At 40.0% G+C, this 16,421-nt stretch overlaps 3 protein-coding genes across 12 annotated transcripts in view; 2 read left to right on the top strand and 1 right to left on the bottom strand.

The window, feature by feature from the left end:
• Nucleotides 1-8,724, top strand: part of LOC101900112 (ankyrin-3) — a 156,623-nt gene extending 147,899 nt beyond the window's left edge. For all 9 annotated transcript variants that reach the window (XM_059131863.1, XM_059131859.1, XM_059131860.1 and 6 more), the window contains 2 exons: nt 113-5,424; nt 7,866-8,724. In XM_059131863.1, coding sequence (XP_058987846.1) covers nt 113-5,343 — 5,231 coding nt within the window. In that variant the 3' untranslated portion in view covers nt 5,344-5,424; nt 7,866-8,724. The remainder of the gene's footprint in view (nt 1-112; nt 5,425-7,865) is intronic.
• Nucleotides 1-8,724, top strand: part of LOC109612511 (uncharacterized) — a 102,198-nt gene extending 93,474 nt beyond the window's left edge. The window contains exon 4 of one of the 2 annotated variants that reach the window (XM_059131873.1): nt 7,866-8,724. The gene's annotated coding sequence lies outside the window, so the exon portion shown is untranslated. Of the gene's footprint in view, nt 1-112; nt 252-7,865 lie in introns of those variants that run through there. The other variant, XM_059131875.1, reaches the window with a different exon arrangement.
• Nucleotides 8,725-13,056: 4,332 nt separating this feature from the next.
• On the bottom strand, nt 13,057-13,921 carry LOC101898829 (peptidoglycan-recognition protein SD-like). Its single transcript, NM_001287225.1, is given in 2 exon segments — nt 13,057-13,520; nt 13,597-13,921. Coding segments are annotated over 2 exon segments (582 nt in total). The 5' UTR covers nt 13,798-13,921; the 3' UTR covers nt 13,057-13,139.
• Between the last annotated feature and the right edge of the window lie 2,500 nt (nt 13,922-16,421).

Genomic DNA, 16,421 nt, shown 5'->3' with positions numbered 1-16,421 from the left:
TTCGTTCTTTTTTCGTTATCTGTTTCCCTTTCCAATTTAATTTCACTTCTACATCACTACTACACTTTTTACGATGCTTTTCTTTTGTTCTCACAATCATTATTTTTTATAGAAACAGGTGGTGAGGTTTCACAATCGACCGATATCACCCCCGTCCCACCACCACCTGCTCCTGCTGCTGCTGCTGATGCCACAGCTACAGCTACAGTCACAACAGAAATCCCAATGACTGCCACAATAACATCGGCTGCCACCGTTGCCACTGAAACGGTTGGCGAAGTACCCAAACCCAAACCTCGCTTGGCGAAAGCTTCATCGCCGGAAAAAGACGAAGCTCAACCAATAGCAGCACTTGAGGACGCCATCGAATTAGAGACCAGCCAAGATTCCAGAACATCACCAGCACCAGTTCCAAAGCCACGCTCTCAAATAAAAACCTCCGATTCGTATAAAAACCTAACAGCTTTGGACGATTCGTCAAGTCAAACGAAAACACCTCAGCTTGTTCAGCAGACAGATAGCGTGAGTGTGCGTAGCTTCGACCTTACCGAGGAGACGTCGCATATGGATGATACGTCAGCGTCGCAGAACTTGGAAAACGTGGTTACAACCTCAGCTACCACAAACACCACTTCGGACGATCCGGCCACAGAATCGAATGAATTGACCAGTGATTTGTCCATCGACACCAGCGTCGTTGGTGGGGATCGCAAGACCAGCTTTTATATCGGAGAGTCCAGTCAAAATATTATCATTAAGACGACACCCACCAAGCTCAGTGCTGTCGACGATGATGATGACCAGGGTGACCCTATGGGCATTATGGGCAACCAACCAATTGCGGCAACAGACATTTCCTTAATGAAAGAGATATCGGTCGATTCCGAAGAGGACAATGATGTTTTTAAAGAATATGTCACAATTAAAACCACTGAACCAGCGGCAAGGATACGGCGTCAAAGCTCAGAGACTAGGAACGATTTGCTGGAAGAAGATGTTCTTCCCAAGGAAGAAACAGAAGGTGCCAGCTCTTTCGTCGCTGGAGCAACATCCGAATCATTCGAAGCTGATTCGAAAAAGGAGAAGACAGCAACGGTCGATTCGACGCCCAAGACCAAGGAAGACGATACCGTTTGCGAAATGTCCATCGATTCGGAGGAAGTCAGCATAGAAAGACCTACAGAACTGGACTTGTCATTAGAAAAAAGTGAGTGGGAAATGACAGAAAAAGAAATTCCCCCACAAGGAAAAAGCAAAGTTGAGCATTCACCCCAACAGCCGACGCAAACGGTGCTAACCAAGGAATCCATTACTGAGGAGCTAGTGGCCAAAACCCTTGATGAAGTCCAAGAATCGTTGGAGGCAGCCAAAAATGAACTAAAATCGGTTCTAAAAGATGGCAAATCCATCAAAGAATCACCCTCTGAGTTCGAGTTCCGTTCCTTTTCTCAAACGATATCCGAACGATTCGGAGATGTGGCAGAACAGGGTCTAAAAACTGGAAAAATTATAGAGGAAAATATAGAAATGGTGGAGACTGAGGATATTTCGTCGTTCATAGGCGTACCGGAGACTTTACAGATTCAGCGCGAGGAACATCAGCATCAAATCGAGGGCCTCTTCGAAAGCAGCGTACCCGAGACACTGGACCGAGCTGCTGCCATGATGCATTATGCACAATCCCATATTGCCGAGGGTAAATCCGATGCTGACAAGGAGGATCGAGCTTCGCTTGGTTTCATTTCGACGGGAACGGATGATTACGTTGAGGAAACAGTTGCAAAACAGGAACACGCATCCCTAGGTTTCGTTTCCAATGAGACTGTGGAGGAATTTAGCTCCATGGAAGACTATTATCAAGAGAAACTCGCCAAGGCCGATGTAGTGGAGAGTCGAGAGGAGACAACGCAGCATGCTGTCACTTCTTTCGAAGAAATATCGTCCGAACGTACAATGAAACCCTTTGACGATGTCGTGCATCGTGTCAAACCGGACGGCGTCGATACATCGCAGAATCGATGGTCTGTGCCCGAGGTCGAACAGTCGAGCTCCAGTGAGAGTTACTACAAGAGCTTCGAAAAGAGCGAGAGTCGACCATTGTCATCTGACGTGGACAATTTGGCCACCCAATGTACGTCCGAATACAAAACGGCGGCTGAAGGTTCGTCAACATACCGCGAAACCACAGAGTACATGAGTGCAGCCAGCACCCTGGACAGTTTGTCTGGCAAGACCATTAGTTCCCACGAAAGTATGCGGAGCTTCGACTCACACTCGGAGACCTCAGCCAATCTGATCAGCATGGACAGTTCGGAGTTGACTGAGACACTGGTCGCTTCATCCACAGATGAAGCAGACGAAATCGAACATTTGCGGGATCTGCTGGATGAGGAGGACAGTGAGGAGAGCTTAGATTTAGAAGCAGCCGGTTATGCATTGCCGGAGAATGCCATGCAACAGCAACCGATGATGAAAAGATCTCAAGAAATGATATTTAAACCAAAAACCGAGGATGCGGCCGCAATAATGTCGGATGATCCGCAACCGAAGGAGATGCAACCTGAGACCGCGCCAATTCCTGTGGGACAGTCCAAACCAAAGGAAGTGGAGAAAACGTGGGGTTTGTCCTATCCTCTGGAAGAGAGCAAACCTGAGGACAACAGAGACACTGAAGATATTCTCTTGTACCATGGTGATGTCAGGAAATCGGTTGATGAGTCGAAATACGCATCAAGTTTGGATGAGGGAAGCATTCTCTCCGTCAGTATGTCAAGCACATCGAACATTGACACTGTCGTTGAAAACTTCGAAGACACTGTTGGATCTTTCGGTGCATCGTCGCTGGCGGGTATTGAGGGATTTGGAGGCTCTTCGCTTCCCGACGAAACAACGTTTGTTATGGAGATGGAGGGTAGCACAGATTACTCCCCCGAGGAATGCAGTGCCACTACTCCACCGGATGCTAACCAATCCAAGCGTGGCCATAAACGTTCCGAAAGTGAGGTAGAATCGGCCGAGGAGACCCAAGCGATACCAGACAAGGAGACACCGGCCGGCAGCATAGGCGAAGGCAAAGAATCGGGCAGTGAGTCCGACACTGATCCCTACGAGACAGAATATGCCCGCCAGTTCCGCTCACCGACTGACCGTAAAAACAATAAGAAAAAGAAGCAAGCAGCGGCCGAAATGGATCATAGCTTTGAAACCGAGAAGCGGCCATTCACCCCCTCTCAGCTGGTCGCAGAGGTTATTGTAGAAGACGTTGCCACCGAGGAGCTTGAAGCGGAGGCATCCATGATTGAAGACCGCCGGCCTTCACAAAACATGCTGGACTATTCCAATATTCCTGATATCACAGTCACTGAGGACACTCAACAGAAGTCCCCGATCTTAGAAGAAGAAGAAAATGCGGACAAATTCGAAGAAAAAATTCTCTACAAAGTTAAAACCCAGGAGGAACTTCACAAGGTGACCGACGACCGGCCGATTTACCAAGAGCAGCCACTTACCGATCTCAAGGAGGAAAACTTCCAAAAGCTTGTGCAGGAGCAGTACAAACAAAAGCTGGCCGAGCTGCAGAAGGCCGACATTGGCGATTCAGATTACGACGAAAACAAAGCCCCCGATTCGCCAGACTCCTTTGAAATGGTAGACCAGCCAGACATCTCGGATGATTTTGTCATCATCGAGGAAGTGGCCAAGGAGGCGAATGAAGATGACTTGGGTGGCAAGAGCATACGCATTAAGCCCACCAAGTACGAACCCAAGCATGATGAAGAGGTTGAAAAGATTATAATCAAATCGGCTCCAGCCGATCCCATGTTAGGGTCGCAGATATTCCGAGATGATTTGAATTTCGAATTCGAGGAAAGTCCGCCCACTGCCAGTAGCGGCGGCACTGGCAGTGAAGTTCAGGAAGAAAGCGACTCAGGCTCAGATATGGCGGCCACTAATAAGCGATGGGTTGAAATGCAATTGACCGATAACCAGCTGCGCTATCCATACGAATTGACTGGTGGTGTCCTGGAGGACATCAAAGAAGAGGATGGTGAGTTCGAAGTGGGCAGCAGTCGCATCAGCAGCTTCAAAGACTCCTTCTCAAGTACGCCGGAATATGACGTACTCGCTGCTCGCCGTTACTACGGCCGTGGCGAACACGACGATGTGTCCATGAGCAGTTTGCAAGAATTTGAATCGCTGGAGCAGGCAATATCCCTTGAGAATCGCAACCGAACACATCAAGGATCGACCGATTCCAGCAATGGCAGTTTCCAACGGCGTTACCTCATACGTCACAGTGCGAGTGGAACAGCACCAGGTGACGACATATCCATTTCCAGTCTCAAGGAATTCGAAGGCTTGGAGAACGCTTGTATCGAGGCCCATTTAATTGAGATCAAGGCAAAGGAGGAAGCAGCTATGCTCTCGCGTTCCGATGAGTCGAACAAGTCGAATAGCAGTGATCGGGATCAAGGTGCAGACTCTAGCAATGTTGTTGTATCCAAAGTGACACGAACCGTGACGCACACAGAAGTGTTGACGGGCCAAAATTCTCCGGATATTGAAGCTCTGCTCAAACAGAAACTTCAGGAATGCGAGCAGGGTCAAAGCGGCATTCGCTTGACACAGCAGCAGATCTTGGACCTTAAATTCAAGGGGGACTCCGATAGGGGAAGCATTGAAAGTCTGGAAATGAACAAAAGCATAGAAATGGGATCCAGCAGTGCCGACGACAGCTACGACATGTCTAAGGATGCCACAAGATCCGACATAGATTCCCTGGAAGTGGACAAGCCGCAGCTGACACGCGAAGAAAGTATTGAATCCGCCGACATGCAACAAATCGATGACTTGATGTCAAAGTTCGGTGCCACGATAGGAGAAGGCTTGACCACTACAACTACCACAACGACGACCAGTACGGACGCGGAAGGTCATGAACATACCACAGTAACGAGACGAGTGGTGACTACGACGACGACACTGGCCGGAAGCGGTCCCAGTTCAACGTCACTCGACCAACAGCTGGCCCAGACTCTGGTCAAGGATATTTCCGCCGACTCATTGAATCAGATGAGCACAGTGGAGCAAACCACCACCACCAGTTCGGCCGGTACCACAGCCACGTACCAGACCAGTGCCGGCAATTCACAAATGTCGGGCAGCATCACAAGCTGTGCATCCAGTATCCTCATGGAGGATTCTACAAATAGCATTGCCACCTTCAACATAACCTCGACCGCGACAACTACACAATTCTCAACAACCGACCCCAACCAACCGGCTCACCCCGTGAGTGGCACAGACGATGCCGCGCTCAAAAAGGACGAAGTCAGGCGCTAAGAATGGTCAACAGCTTTCGATAATTATTTGACTGCGCAAATAATTTGATTTCGTTTTTTGTACTTTGATAAACTCGACTAGGTAAGATGGTCTCCTTTGATTGCAAATTTATTACCGTTACAATCTATGTATGATGCTTGAATCCCGCCCTCGCAATGTCCATTCATGTCATTCCCCCCACCCCCGCTCTTTCCATCTATTGCAAAGCATTCATTTTTACCATTTGCGATCACCTGCAAAAGTTCCAAACTGAAAAAAGTTTAAAAAAATCTTTTAAATCCCATTTAAATTTGAACAAACCCCGGCCACAGCACCGCAGTGTAAAATTAATTGTGATTAGAAGATTAAATGTCAATTTGTGTTGAAATACTAGACTGCACTGGTTATCGTGAATCTTATAATTTTAGAAAGTACGAAATTTGTTTTTCAATTTAATTATTTTTTTTTTTTTTGTGTAAAGCATTGAAATAAATTAAAAAGTGATTTAAAACTTTTTATCGTTTTTAGCAGTACATTCACAGTTAATGTCTTTTGACATCAATCCTGCAGTAGTTTCCTCGTAATTAAATCAGCTTAAATCGTCCGAACGGGGTGAAACTTAATAAAACGGGGTCGAATTAAAAAAAAAAAAAAAACGTTTAGGTGAAGAACGTTTTCTACAAAAAAAAGAAGTCGAATACGACTAACACTTTTGAAATACCTATGGTACCCCCTCAAATTTCAAAAATGTTGGTCGTATCCGACTTCCATTATATGTGGGGTATGCCACAAGTCCAATCGATTTTAAAAACCTTTCGCAATTCTTTTTTAATACATTATCGTAAGACTAATTTTGAGAAAAATCGTTTAAATAATCTGTGTCGTTACACTACTTCAATTGGATACTAAAAATATTGGCGAGTGTTGGAAGAAAGCAATTTCTGAATAAATTAGTACAGACGAAGTCGATTTGGGAACAATAATGAACTATTTTCCATGGTTTTAATAAATTAAAAAATGATAGAAAAGAACAAAGCAGGTTACGTATCATAATTGGAAATTAAGTAAAGCGTTTAAAATTTGGTTCTTTAACAAATATTTTGTTTTTATGACCAAAGAGAGGCTTATCCGACCTAATACCATTTTGAAGGCCCATCAGAAAAATAGAATGTTTTTTTGAAGAAAATTTTTCAGAAAATGTTTGAAAATTAATAACTTTGTGGGCAGTGCAGGCCTTTGATGTTTTTGATCTGACACCAGGCAAATCCGTGCTCAGTTTATTTCATTTTGCACTGCGGAAAATTTCGTCATGATTTTAATATTTGAATCAAATTGTATGGCGAATTTCGTTTTCTAACGGAACTCCGTCAATGTTTTGCAAAACTATCGAGTAGACGGTTTTAGAGAGGGTCCATGAGATGGAAATTATGGTGTTTTATCGCTTTTTTATTTAAAGATGAAAACAGATTTAATATCCAATTTACGATATAAGTAGTTTTTAAAGAGGAAGAAGGGATGCCATTTGAACTCAGTTCTGAGATGAATAAGTGGGCAAAAATGTCAGGGTGGTAGTTTTAAGGCCCAACTTTTTTGAGCAAAACTGTTTTTATGATACACTTTGATAGAAATATTTCGATTCCAGAAATGTTGCCATTATTTCTTAGGGTACGGATTCTTCCATACCTAATGAATTATTTTAAGTGCACTTAATCCATTTTATCACCAAAAAATTGCAACTGAAATTTGAAGTTACTTTGGCTACTAATTCGGGATATTTCAAAGAAAAAGTCGGTTCTGGAACAGAGTAAATAAATTAGAAATCTGAGTTTTAAGTCGCGTGGATTGAGATTTGCACTTCCAAACTAATTGTAGGCTTGCAAAGGTCCTCGTTTTGTTATTGCGACCATAAAAGTTGATATTTTGATTCTTCTTAGGGAAGAGGAGTTCCTTTGTTCCTGGCTTGGTGTCAGTGATGGATTTTCAGAACATGGAAGCGGTGAAATAATAATGCCTACTTCCGGATATATGATAAAATTAAACTAAGCCGAAATTTACGCTGGGCAATTAAAATTGCCTCAATTGTCAATTTTAGGCACAAGAGGTTATTGGAAAGTAAAGAAACTCAATTTTCCTCTCCTCCCTTACCCACAAAATTAAATTTTTCATACCCTCTGAAAAAATTCCAAGTATCTTTATATATTAGCTATATCGAACAATGAATAACATAACAAAGTATTGCGATAACTTGACGACTTTTTATTTTCTGTTCAGGACCATAGGAACTATCGGCAAGACAACTTAGAATCCTTTTGGGAATTTTAAATTAAAATTAAAGTTTTTTTAAGGCTAGTCAAAGAAAGGCATTGTACTCAAATTCGTAAAATTGACACCTACCCTATTGCTAATCGTATAAGTAAGCATCTGGCGTTAAAAAAAAAAAAAATATTCAATTACCAGAGAGTCTCAAAACACGCCCACTTTCCTTAAAATTTGACTTTTGTACTAATTCTCCACTTCATTTTTTTATTTCTCTTTCATTGCAGAATTCAAACATTAGGCAATTTTTACGCCGGCTACGTGTTTTAAGAGCGCAGTGGAGTAGTGCTGCTGAAATCCGATGTCACACATGTTTTCAACAAAGCTGGAAACATCCTCAAAGGGTCTGTCATCATCGGAAAGCAAAAAAGTGTTGTCGTTGTGCGACAACAAAAAATCAACTACACATCCCAAAAATCAACTACACATGCATCCAACTAAAATAACAGTATTCTCTTTGCCCATGGGTAACTCGAAGGTCTTTGGATCCGGATTGCAAAATGCTTTTGTTGTGGAAATTCTATTGGCGTCATTCGGCAGAATAAACACAAATCATCATCATCGACACAGAATCCATTTCTAGCTTTAGATATTTTATTAAAATAAAAACAAAAATCTTCTAAAGGTCCACTCTGTCCAATAGAACAGTCATCATCGACTAAAGATAACCGAATTACATGCATACATACACTACATACCGCAGACAAACACAAATATCGGATATGTATATTTAGTGTTACTTTTTTTAACATTACTTATTGTTTTCTTTTTTACCGACGAACAAAAACAACAAGAACAACCAAGGTTAATGTTTTAAAAATCCGCTTAAATGTGATTAGATTTATTCACAAAAATATTTGTACTGCAGAACATAATGCCGTTTAGGCCTCACACACACATACATACCAACACGCTTTCCATTGCATTGTGTCCTCTTTGGGCGCATCGACTTTGGCGATCGCAAACAGGATAAGAAAGGAACCATAAACATTGCGTGTTCGTGGACATGTTTGACTTGAAACCTCTTCTCACAGGCACATTCTAATTAATAAATTAAGCAAACAATTGCAAAAAAAAGAAACTAAACTCTTCTATTATTTATTAATATTATTGATATTCTAATAATGAAATAAATTGAAAAAAAAAAACAAACAAAAAACATAATAATAACAATGACAAAAAAAAAAAAAACATTCCATTTTTATTAGATGTACTATTTAATTATATTTGAGATTATATAAGAGATTACAACTCATACACTAACATTATATAAAACCAAACAACAAATTAAATGTAATGCTAGCCACGCATCTATAATTAACCAAATAAATGCTTAAAAGAAATATTAAAATACTTATTCACTGTGTTTTGATTTTACATGCTGTGGGATATATACAGGGTGAGACGAAAAAACTGCAACAAAGTCAAACGACATAATTTTTACCTTTTTTTTAATTTTATTGAATGAAAGCAAAAAATGTCGAAAATAGCATCAAATGTTAGAATACGTTTTGATTTGTTCGAATTGGATGTCCTTCAAACGGCAAATAAAACCGTCACACGCTGCCCGAATGTTGCTCTGCTGTATTTTGGCCCATTCCCGGCGAAGCGCTTGCTTGAGGTGATCGACACTTTCCAAAATATTCCAAACACAATAGTCCAACGGATTGGTATCCGGAGATTTTGGTGGCCATTGTGCGCTGGAAATGAAGCGAGGAACCTCATTTTGTAACCATTCTTGGGTGGCGCGTGCTGAGTGCGATGATGTTGAGTGCTGTTGGAATGTCCAAGATCTGCGGCCAAAATGTTTGGCGTGCCCAAGGCTTTAATACACCTTCCAGAATATTTTCGCGACAATATTCGGCATTTAATCTCATGCCACAGTCGATTAATACGAGCGAAGAGCGACCATCGGCTGTTATGGCGGCCAACACCATCACCATGGCCGGGGCCTGAGTTCTGGTGGCCAACCGAAGGATGGCAAATAAACACGATAATTTTGTTTGTTTCAAACTGCTGGACAACGAATGTTTTCTCATCGGAGAAAACCAAATTCGGCAGTTAACCACTTTCGGCCAAGCGAAGCAACTCATTAGCTCTTTTGATTCTATTTTCTTTCTGTTGCGGTGAAAGTTCTTGAACTTATTGGAATTGCAATGTCTTTATCCCTAGCCCAGTTTTTTCAATATTTGCCGAATGGAATATTGCGATATGTTCAGCTCACGAACCATTTTGTTGCTGTTTTCTTGCGTCCACATCCTTGACGTCGGGCTACGCTATCAGTATCACGGTAACGGGCGAGGGTACGAGACACAAAAGATTTATTCACATTTAAATTCTGGAGTGCTCTAACGATAGCCACTTGGTGGTTTTCCAGCCAAATATAAAGAAATCACACTACCACGCTTGAATTCCATCACGAATAACTTGTTTTTCTGGAAAATTCTCACCAAAATGCTTTTGTACGCTTGTAAACAATATAATGAGCTGTCACTGGAATAATTTTAACAGCTGTCGGACGAGTGGCTTAGATATGACAGCAGCCTGAAGTTTTTTGCAGTATCTTTACACGATTTCAAGTTTATTATAAGACCGAATTTAATGGATTTTGGCACATACGAACGAATTCAGCCTGGAAGAAAGTGTAAAAATTTGGTGAAAATCGGTTAAGATAAATATTTTATCCAATTTTGTATTTAAGTCCCTCACACCAGTAAAATGCTTCCCACACCAATGATATTTGATCCCAGCTATCGGATACAGCAATGAAATACATCGCATCAGATTTGGGTATAGCTTCCATATATCAAATAAGATTGATATTGACGAAAATAGCTTCAGTTTTTCAAAATTGCTAGATATCGATAAAGAGGAGGATATATTTCCATATATTAGTTTATCTCGTCTTTAAATTATATCTGCTTTGAAACCATAATACGCATTTAATATTCCCCATAAAACGTTTCTATGGGTAGGTCTACTTAATATGCAATTAGGTTTAGGGTATCATAAATTCGTCCCGCTCAATTTTTGACCTTTCTGTAATGGTTTTGCTTCGTCTTTGTGAAACATACGTATGTTGGCAATTTGTACGAATACGCAATGTATAAATATTAGCTTTTGAATCGAGTTAATATAATATATGATGCTCAATAAGAGCACGTCTAGCATATACGTCACGTAGATGGTATACAAAAATCCAGTGGATATTATGACGTATATGCTAAGGAATTGACATTTGAAATCGAGTGGATTTTGTAAATCTTTAACCCTTAATAGCCTGGTGGTCCCTTCAGGAACCTCAACTTTAGAGATTTGTTTTTCAAAACTGTTACATTTTTTTGCGCAATGTTTATTCAGCAAATATTCTCTTTATAATTTATGTTATCTAGCGGAAAAGAAAATCATATGCTTTTCGGTGCTGAACACCTGATTTTTGACGTTTATCTGAAAACACACACAAAAGCTTCAAAGTGAACAAATCGTGCTTTTTCAAATTGATTGAAATCAAAACTTTTGCTCCAAAAGAACCAAATAAAATTAATTTTTATTATTTGTGCACTATATTCAAACCATGTAAGTATCTTTTTAGTAATATAATTTTTTTTCGTTTGTGTTTTTCGTGTAAAAGTCCTTCAGTCCTTCAAAGAACCAGTAGGCACCCATTAGAGAAGTGAAATTCGTTAGTGCTTTAGCGTCTTTTTCTAATTTTGGTGTAAATTTTTAATTTTTCATAGAAAAATGCCACGTAAATACAAAGATTTTACCACGGCTGAAGAGTTTGAAGCATTCGTCAATGATTTTGAATGGTCAGTAAGTGAAATTGGCGATATATCAGATTTTGACGACGACAGTCTAGACGATCCCGATTTCAATATAGTGACAAATGATGATGCGAATATCACTGATCAGTTGGAGGATGATGTGTTCGAAAATGTGAACGAATTAGATGCTGAACAAGTTGTAACTGCAGATGAGAGTGTTTAAAATGAAGATATTGTTGTTACTGGAGATAGCACACGCTGGCATCAAAATGCAACATTTTACAAAGATATGACAATTGACAAGGACTCTTCCGAGTTTAAAAAATGTATCTGGAAGAAAAACCATATACAGAATCATGCAAGTTGGGTTCAGTTTGGCAGCGATTCTGAATTGACAACAGAAATAATGGCACTAGATAAACCTTTCAAATTTGTTTCTTACTTTGTAAATGACGATATAATTTCTAATATTGTAGACCAAAGCAATTTGTACGCAATTCAAAAGGATTCATCGAAACCTCTAAATACAACGCCAGACGAAATAAAACGCTTTTTTGGCATAACATATTTTATGTAATAAGTGTACCGTAAATTTTCAGTGCCCTGCGATAATCCACGAGTACAACAAGTACATGGGAGGTGTTGATCTTATGGATTCATGCTTTGGTAGAAGCCGCATAAGAATAAAGCCACGCAAATGGACAAATCGTCTTTCATACCATATGATAGACATGGCCATGATAAATGCATGGATTTTATATAAACGCCAATTCTCTTCATCTCCTCGTACAGATAAAATGCTGACTTTGCATGAATTTATCGTAGACGTCAGCAAAGTTTTAGTAAAATCTAGGACACAATCCATAAGGAAAGGACGTCCAAGAAACACTGGAGGATGTGAGACCCCTGAAAATGTGCCAAAACGAGTTCGGGTAGTAATGCCGCCTAGTGACGTGCGGTTTGATAATGTTGCGTACTTCCCGAAATACCTAACAACAGGCAAACCTCTTTGTAAAATGCCCAATTGCACATCTAGAACAACAGTGTATTGCATTAAATGTGAGGTAGAATATCATACAAAACATTGAATAAATGAACTGAAATATGTATAATTTAAATGAAAATAAAAAAATTTCATATAAAAAACCATATGCAATTTACTTGTCAAGGGAGTGCCTCCTGGTGGTTCTTCAAAGAACCAACAAACAAAACCTCCCCTAAAATGTCCGAAACTCAAAATTGTGAAAAGTCGTAGAACAAACGTTGTTAAGGGTCCTAAAATACAACACATAAAATTTTTTCATTGAAAAAAGTCAGGCTATTAAGGGTTAAGAAAGGATGTTCAACCTCAATGCAATTAGAAAAATTCAACTTTGTACTAGTAGGGATTATTGTGTCAAATAGACCTTTGAACATTTAACAATTGTCTTATTTATTTTACAGTTTTTCACAAAATTCTTCTCTTGTGGGAACAACCACAAAACATGAATGAAATATTGAGGTTATTCCACAAATATAGATTTCTGTTGCAATTGAATTTGAAATAATCTCAAATTGTTTTCTTTTTTGGTTAAAAAAAAATATATGTATCAAACTGTGTATATGTTTTTACGAAAAAATTGCATTTAGTAGGTATGTTTATTCTACCTTCTGTTATTGTGCCTATTGTGAATATACCTAAGAATATGTACAAATACGTTAAATCAATAAATTACAAGAGTGTTTAAATTATTGGGCCTATAAGTCATTCGACCATTTTGGCCAGGCTTGTATTTCCGCGTAGAGTGCATCTCCCGGACTCACGGTCGGCGATAGTTGCCGGTGGCCAAAGATCTTGTAATCCTCCTTCAGTTTCTGATCTGCCTTCAGTTTGTCTAACAGCAATTTTGCAGCATCCAAGGCATCTTGGCTGGGCAGTTGGTTATTGAAAACACCAATAAAAGCTATGTTGATTGAACCCGCATTCACACCCTTGGCAATAGCGCCTTGATACTTCCAACCACGACCCTCGTAGACGTTTCCATCGTTGCCGATTAAGTAATTGTAGGCGATGTCATCGAAGTGAGCTCTTGTCATATGGAAATTCTGTATGCTGCGCATTTCTTCGATGCAAATAGTCTGATGTAGAGAGATCAAATTAGTTAGCCATTTCTAACACTTTTTCCGAATATCGAAGCGAATCGTCTTGACTTACTTTGGTTTTGCACTCTTTGCCAGCCGTATGAGCAATTATTACTCGCTGCGCTGGCAATTCGAGGGTTGTCATCTGCTCAGCTGCTGGCTTTGCTTTCCATTCGGCACGAGTAACTATCTGAAGATCCCCTTCCACTCCTAGAATCAGCAGCAACAAGCCCGCCAGCAAAGCAGCCCTGTTCAAAATCTGCTTAGAGGACATTCTCTCAAACAATATACAGCAAAAGATCGAAATCAGAAGAACGCGTTACCGAACTTGTCTACGTGACGGTTACACACTCAATGAATTATTCCATTGAAAATTTATACTTTTATTGTTCCTTTCCGAACAGTGTCTGCAAAGTATATTAGGACGGTTTTTGTTTTATTTCTTTCCCTACCACGCTCTACGAAATAATAGTATATATATTGTCACTCCCCAACGATCCCACGAGAAGTAGCGTGCTACTTTCATAGGCGAAGATTGTGCAAAGATGATGTGATGTGATTAATCGCAAATATTTTTTCTTTCTCCGAGCGATATGCGGTGAATTGAGTCATGTTGTGGTGTCTGTTGATAAGACTTGAGTAAATAAAGAAGGGGATTCCTCAAAATATGTTTTTTATAGATGTTCGCATGGGTACATATTTATTTTACAAATACGGAGATGATACATAAATGTCGGATCTGAATTGGGCAATTACTGGGCCGTATTTCAAACAATAACCTGGGGTTCCCCCTTAACGAGTTATATGAAATGAGTGGGGAATTAAGGGAATAGTTGCCAATATATTACGGGGGCTTTATTACATGCTTTCGATAGTTAAATATGAGAAGATATCGGAGCGATGGAACCGCGCCGTGTCACAGGGTTCTACTTGTAGGAATGGGATGGAGCTATAATTTCTTTTGGTAATCTGGATATGTAGGTATGTACGTCCTATAAACATTTAGAAAAATTTTACTCCTCGCATTTATTTTTCGATTGAGACAAAACTAACTCTCTTTTACATCTTCGGATTTTATAGTACCCACTTGCGTTATATCTGAACATATAGCACAGATTTTGGCACATACGACAGAGTTCCCGCCCGACTTCACCTTCACCCCGCCCGACATTTGTCTTTTCCTTGATGGCTCATTATTAAAGCGTTTTTTAATCCTGCACTATACATAGTATGGAGGATATATTAAGTTTGTCATTCTGATTGTAGCTCGTAAGGCTCTAAAAGAATAACGTTTACAGGACCATCTGTACATGTTTGTTTTGTAATCACTGTACAGGTCACAATTATGGATAAGGATCTTCCAATCGCATTTGCATGTAGTAAGGATCAGAAAAAATATTTATGCGTTGAGACAGACCAAAAACCGAACATTTTCCTGATTTTGCAGCTGCTCTAAAGGCCAGAATTACAGACCAATCGACGCGTACTTTAGCGTGGGGTATAAGTTCAGGAAAGGACAGTGAAATAGGCCATAACTTTTGTGTGAAAATTGGTTTTAATTCTAAATGTCATTCCGCCGCGAAATTACAAATACATGAAAAGGACAATTCTAATCTTGAAAATGAAGCTGATTTCGATGCCGCATAAAGTCAGATATTGGATATATAGCAAATGATATACAGTAATCTAAATACCAAATATTGTTTTGAATGTCCGTTAGCATGGCAGGTGGCGCTAGTACAGAGCAATTGTAGTGGTCTCTTGGCTCCGGCCAAAACTATGATAACCCCTTCGCATGACTACGTGACATCCTTTCGAAGATGAAGTGACCCAAATAATGAAATGTTCCTCCAACGAACTTAGTTCTATGGAAAATATTAGATTCAGATCTATGAAGATTGTTCGAATGGAAAACCGCAAAAATGTCAACATTCGACCTGCAAATCGTTAGGAACGAACCATTAATTGATTTTAAAAGGCCCATTTATGTCGAATCTATCTACCTATAATCAATTTATAGTTATGATTGCATCGACTTCGTCCGACTATCTCCTTTCCTTACTGGCTCTAATAAAAGCATAGTTTCAACGTAGTCGTACGAGTTTAAAATTTTTAATATCGATCTTCGTTGTAAATGGCACCACATCAGTTTTTCATAAATTTCATGTATCGTGTTATTTCATGATACCACTAGAAAGAACCCTTTAAATTTGGTTGGTGAATAAGCCTTTATTGGCCATTTAAGCGAAAATCTAAAATACAGAGTGAGATGAAAAAGCTGCAACCAACTTCAGACTGCTGTCATTTCTAAGCCACTCGTCCGACAGCTCTTAAAATTATTTCAGTGGCAGTTCTCTATATTGTTTAGAAGCGTACAAAAGAATTTTGGTGAGAATTTTCCAGAAAAAAGTTATTCGTGATAGAATTCAAGCGTAATAGTGTGATTTCTTTATATTTGGCTGGGAAACCACAAGTGGCTATCGTTGGAGCACTCCAGCATTTAAATGTGAATAAATCTTTTGTGTCTCGTACCATCGCTCGTTACCGCAACACTGGTAGCGTAGCCCGACGTCAAGGAAGAGGTCGAAAAAAACAGCAGGTTCGAAATGTAAAGAAGCGACTTGATCGAAACCCGCGTCGCAGGGGCCGAAAATGGCTTGTGAGCTTAACATATCGCAATATTCCATTCGGCAAATATTGAAAAATGAGCTCGGGGTAAAGCCATTGCAATTCCAAAAAGTGCAAGAACTTACACCGCAGCAGAAAGAAAATAGACTCAAAAGCTAAAGAGTTGCTTCGCTTGGCCGAAAGTGGTGAACTGCCAAATTTGGTATTCTCCGATGAGAAAACATTCGTTGTCCAGCAGTTTGTAAACAAATGAAATGACCGTGTTTACTT

This window comes from Musca domestica, unplaced genomic scaffold (assembly GCF_030504385.1).
Source record: "Musca domestica strain aabys unplaced genomic scaffold, Musca_domestica.polishedcontigs.V.1.1 9, whole genome shotgun sequence".
Classification (NCBI taxonomy): domain Eukaryota; kingdom Metazoa; phylum Arthropoda; class Insecta; order Diptera; family Muscidae; genus Musca; species Musca domestica.
Note: the sequence above shows the minus strand (reverse complement) of the source record. Positions and strands in the feature narration are given on the sequence as shown.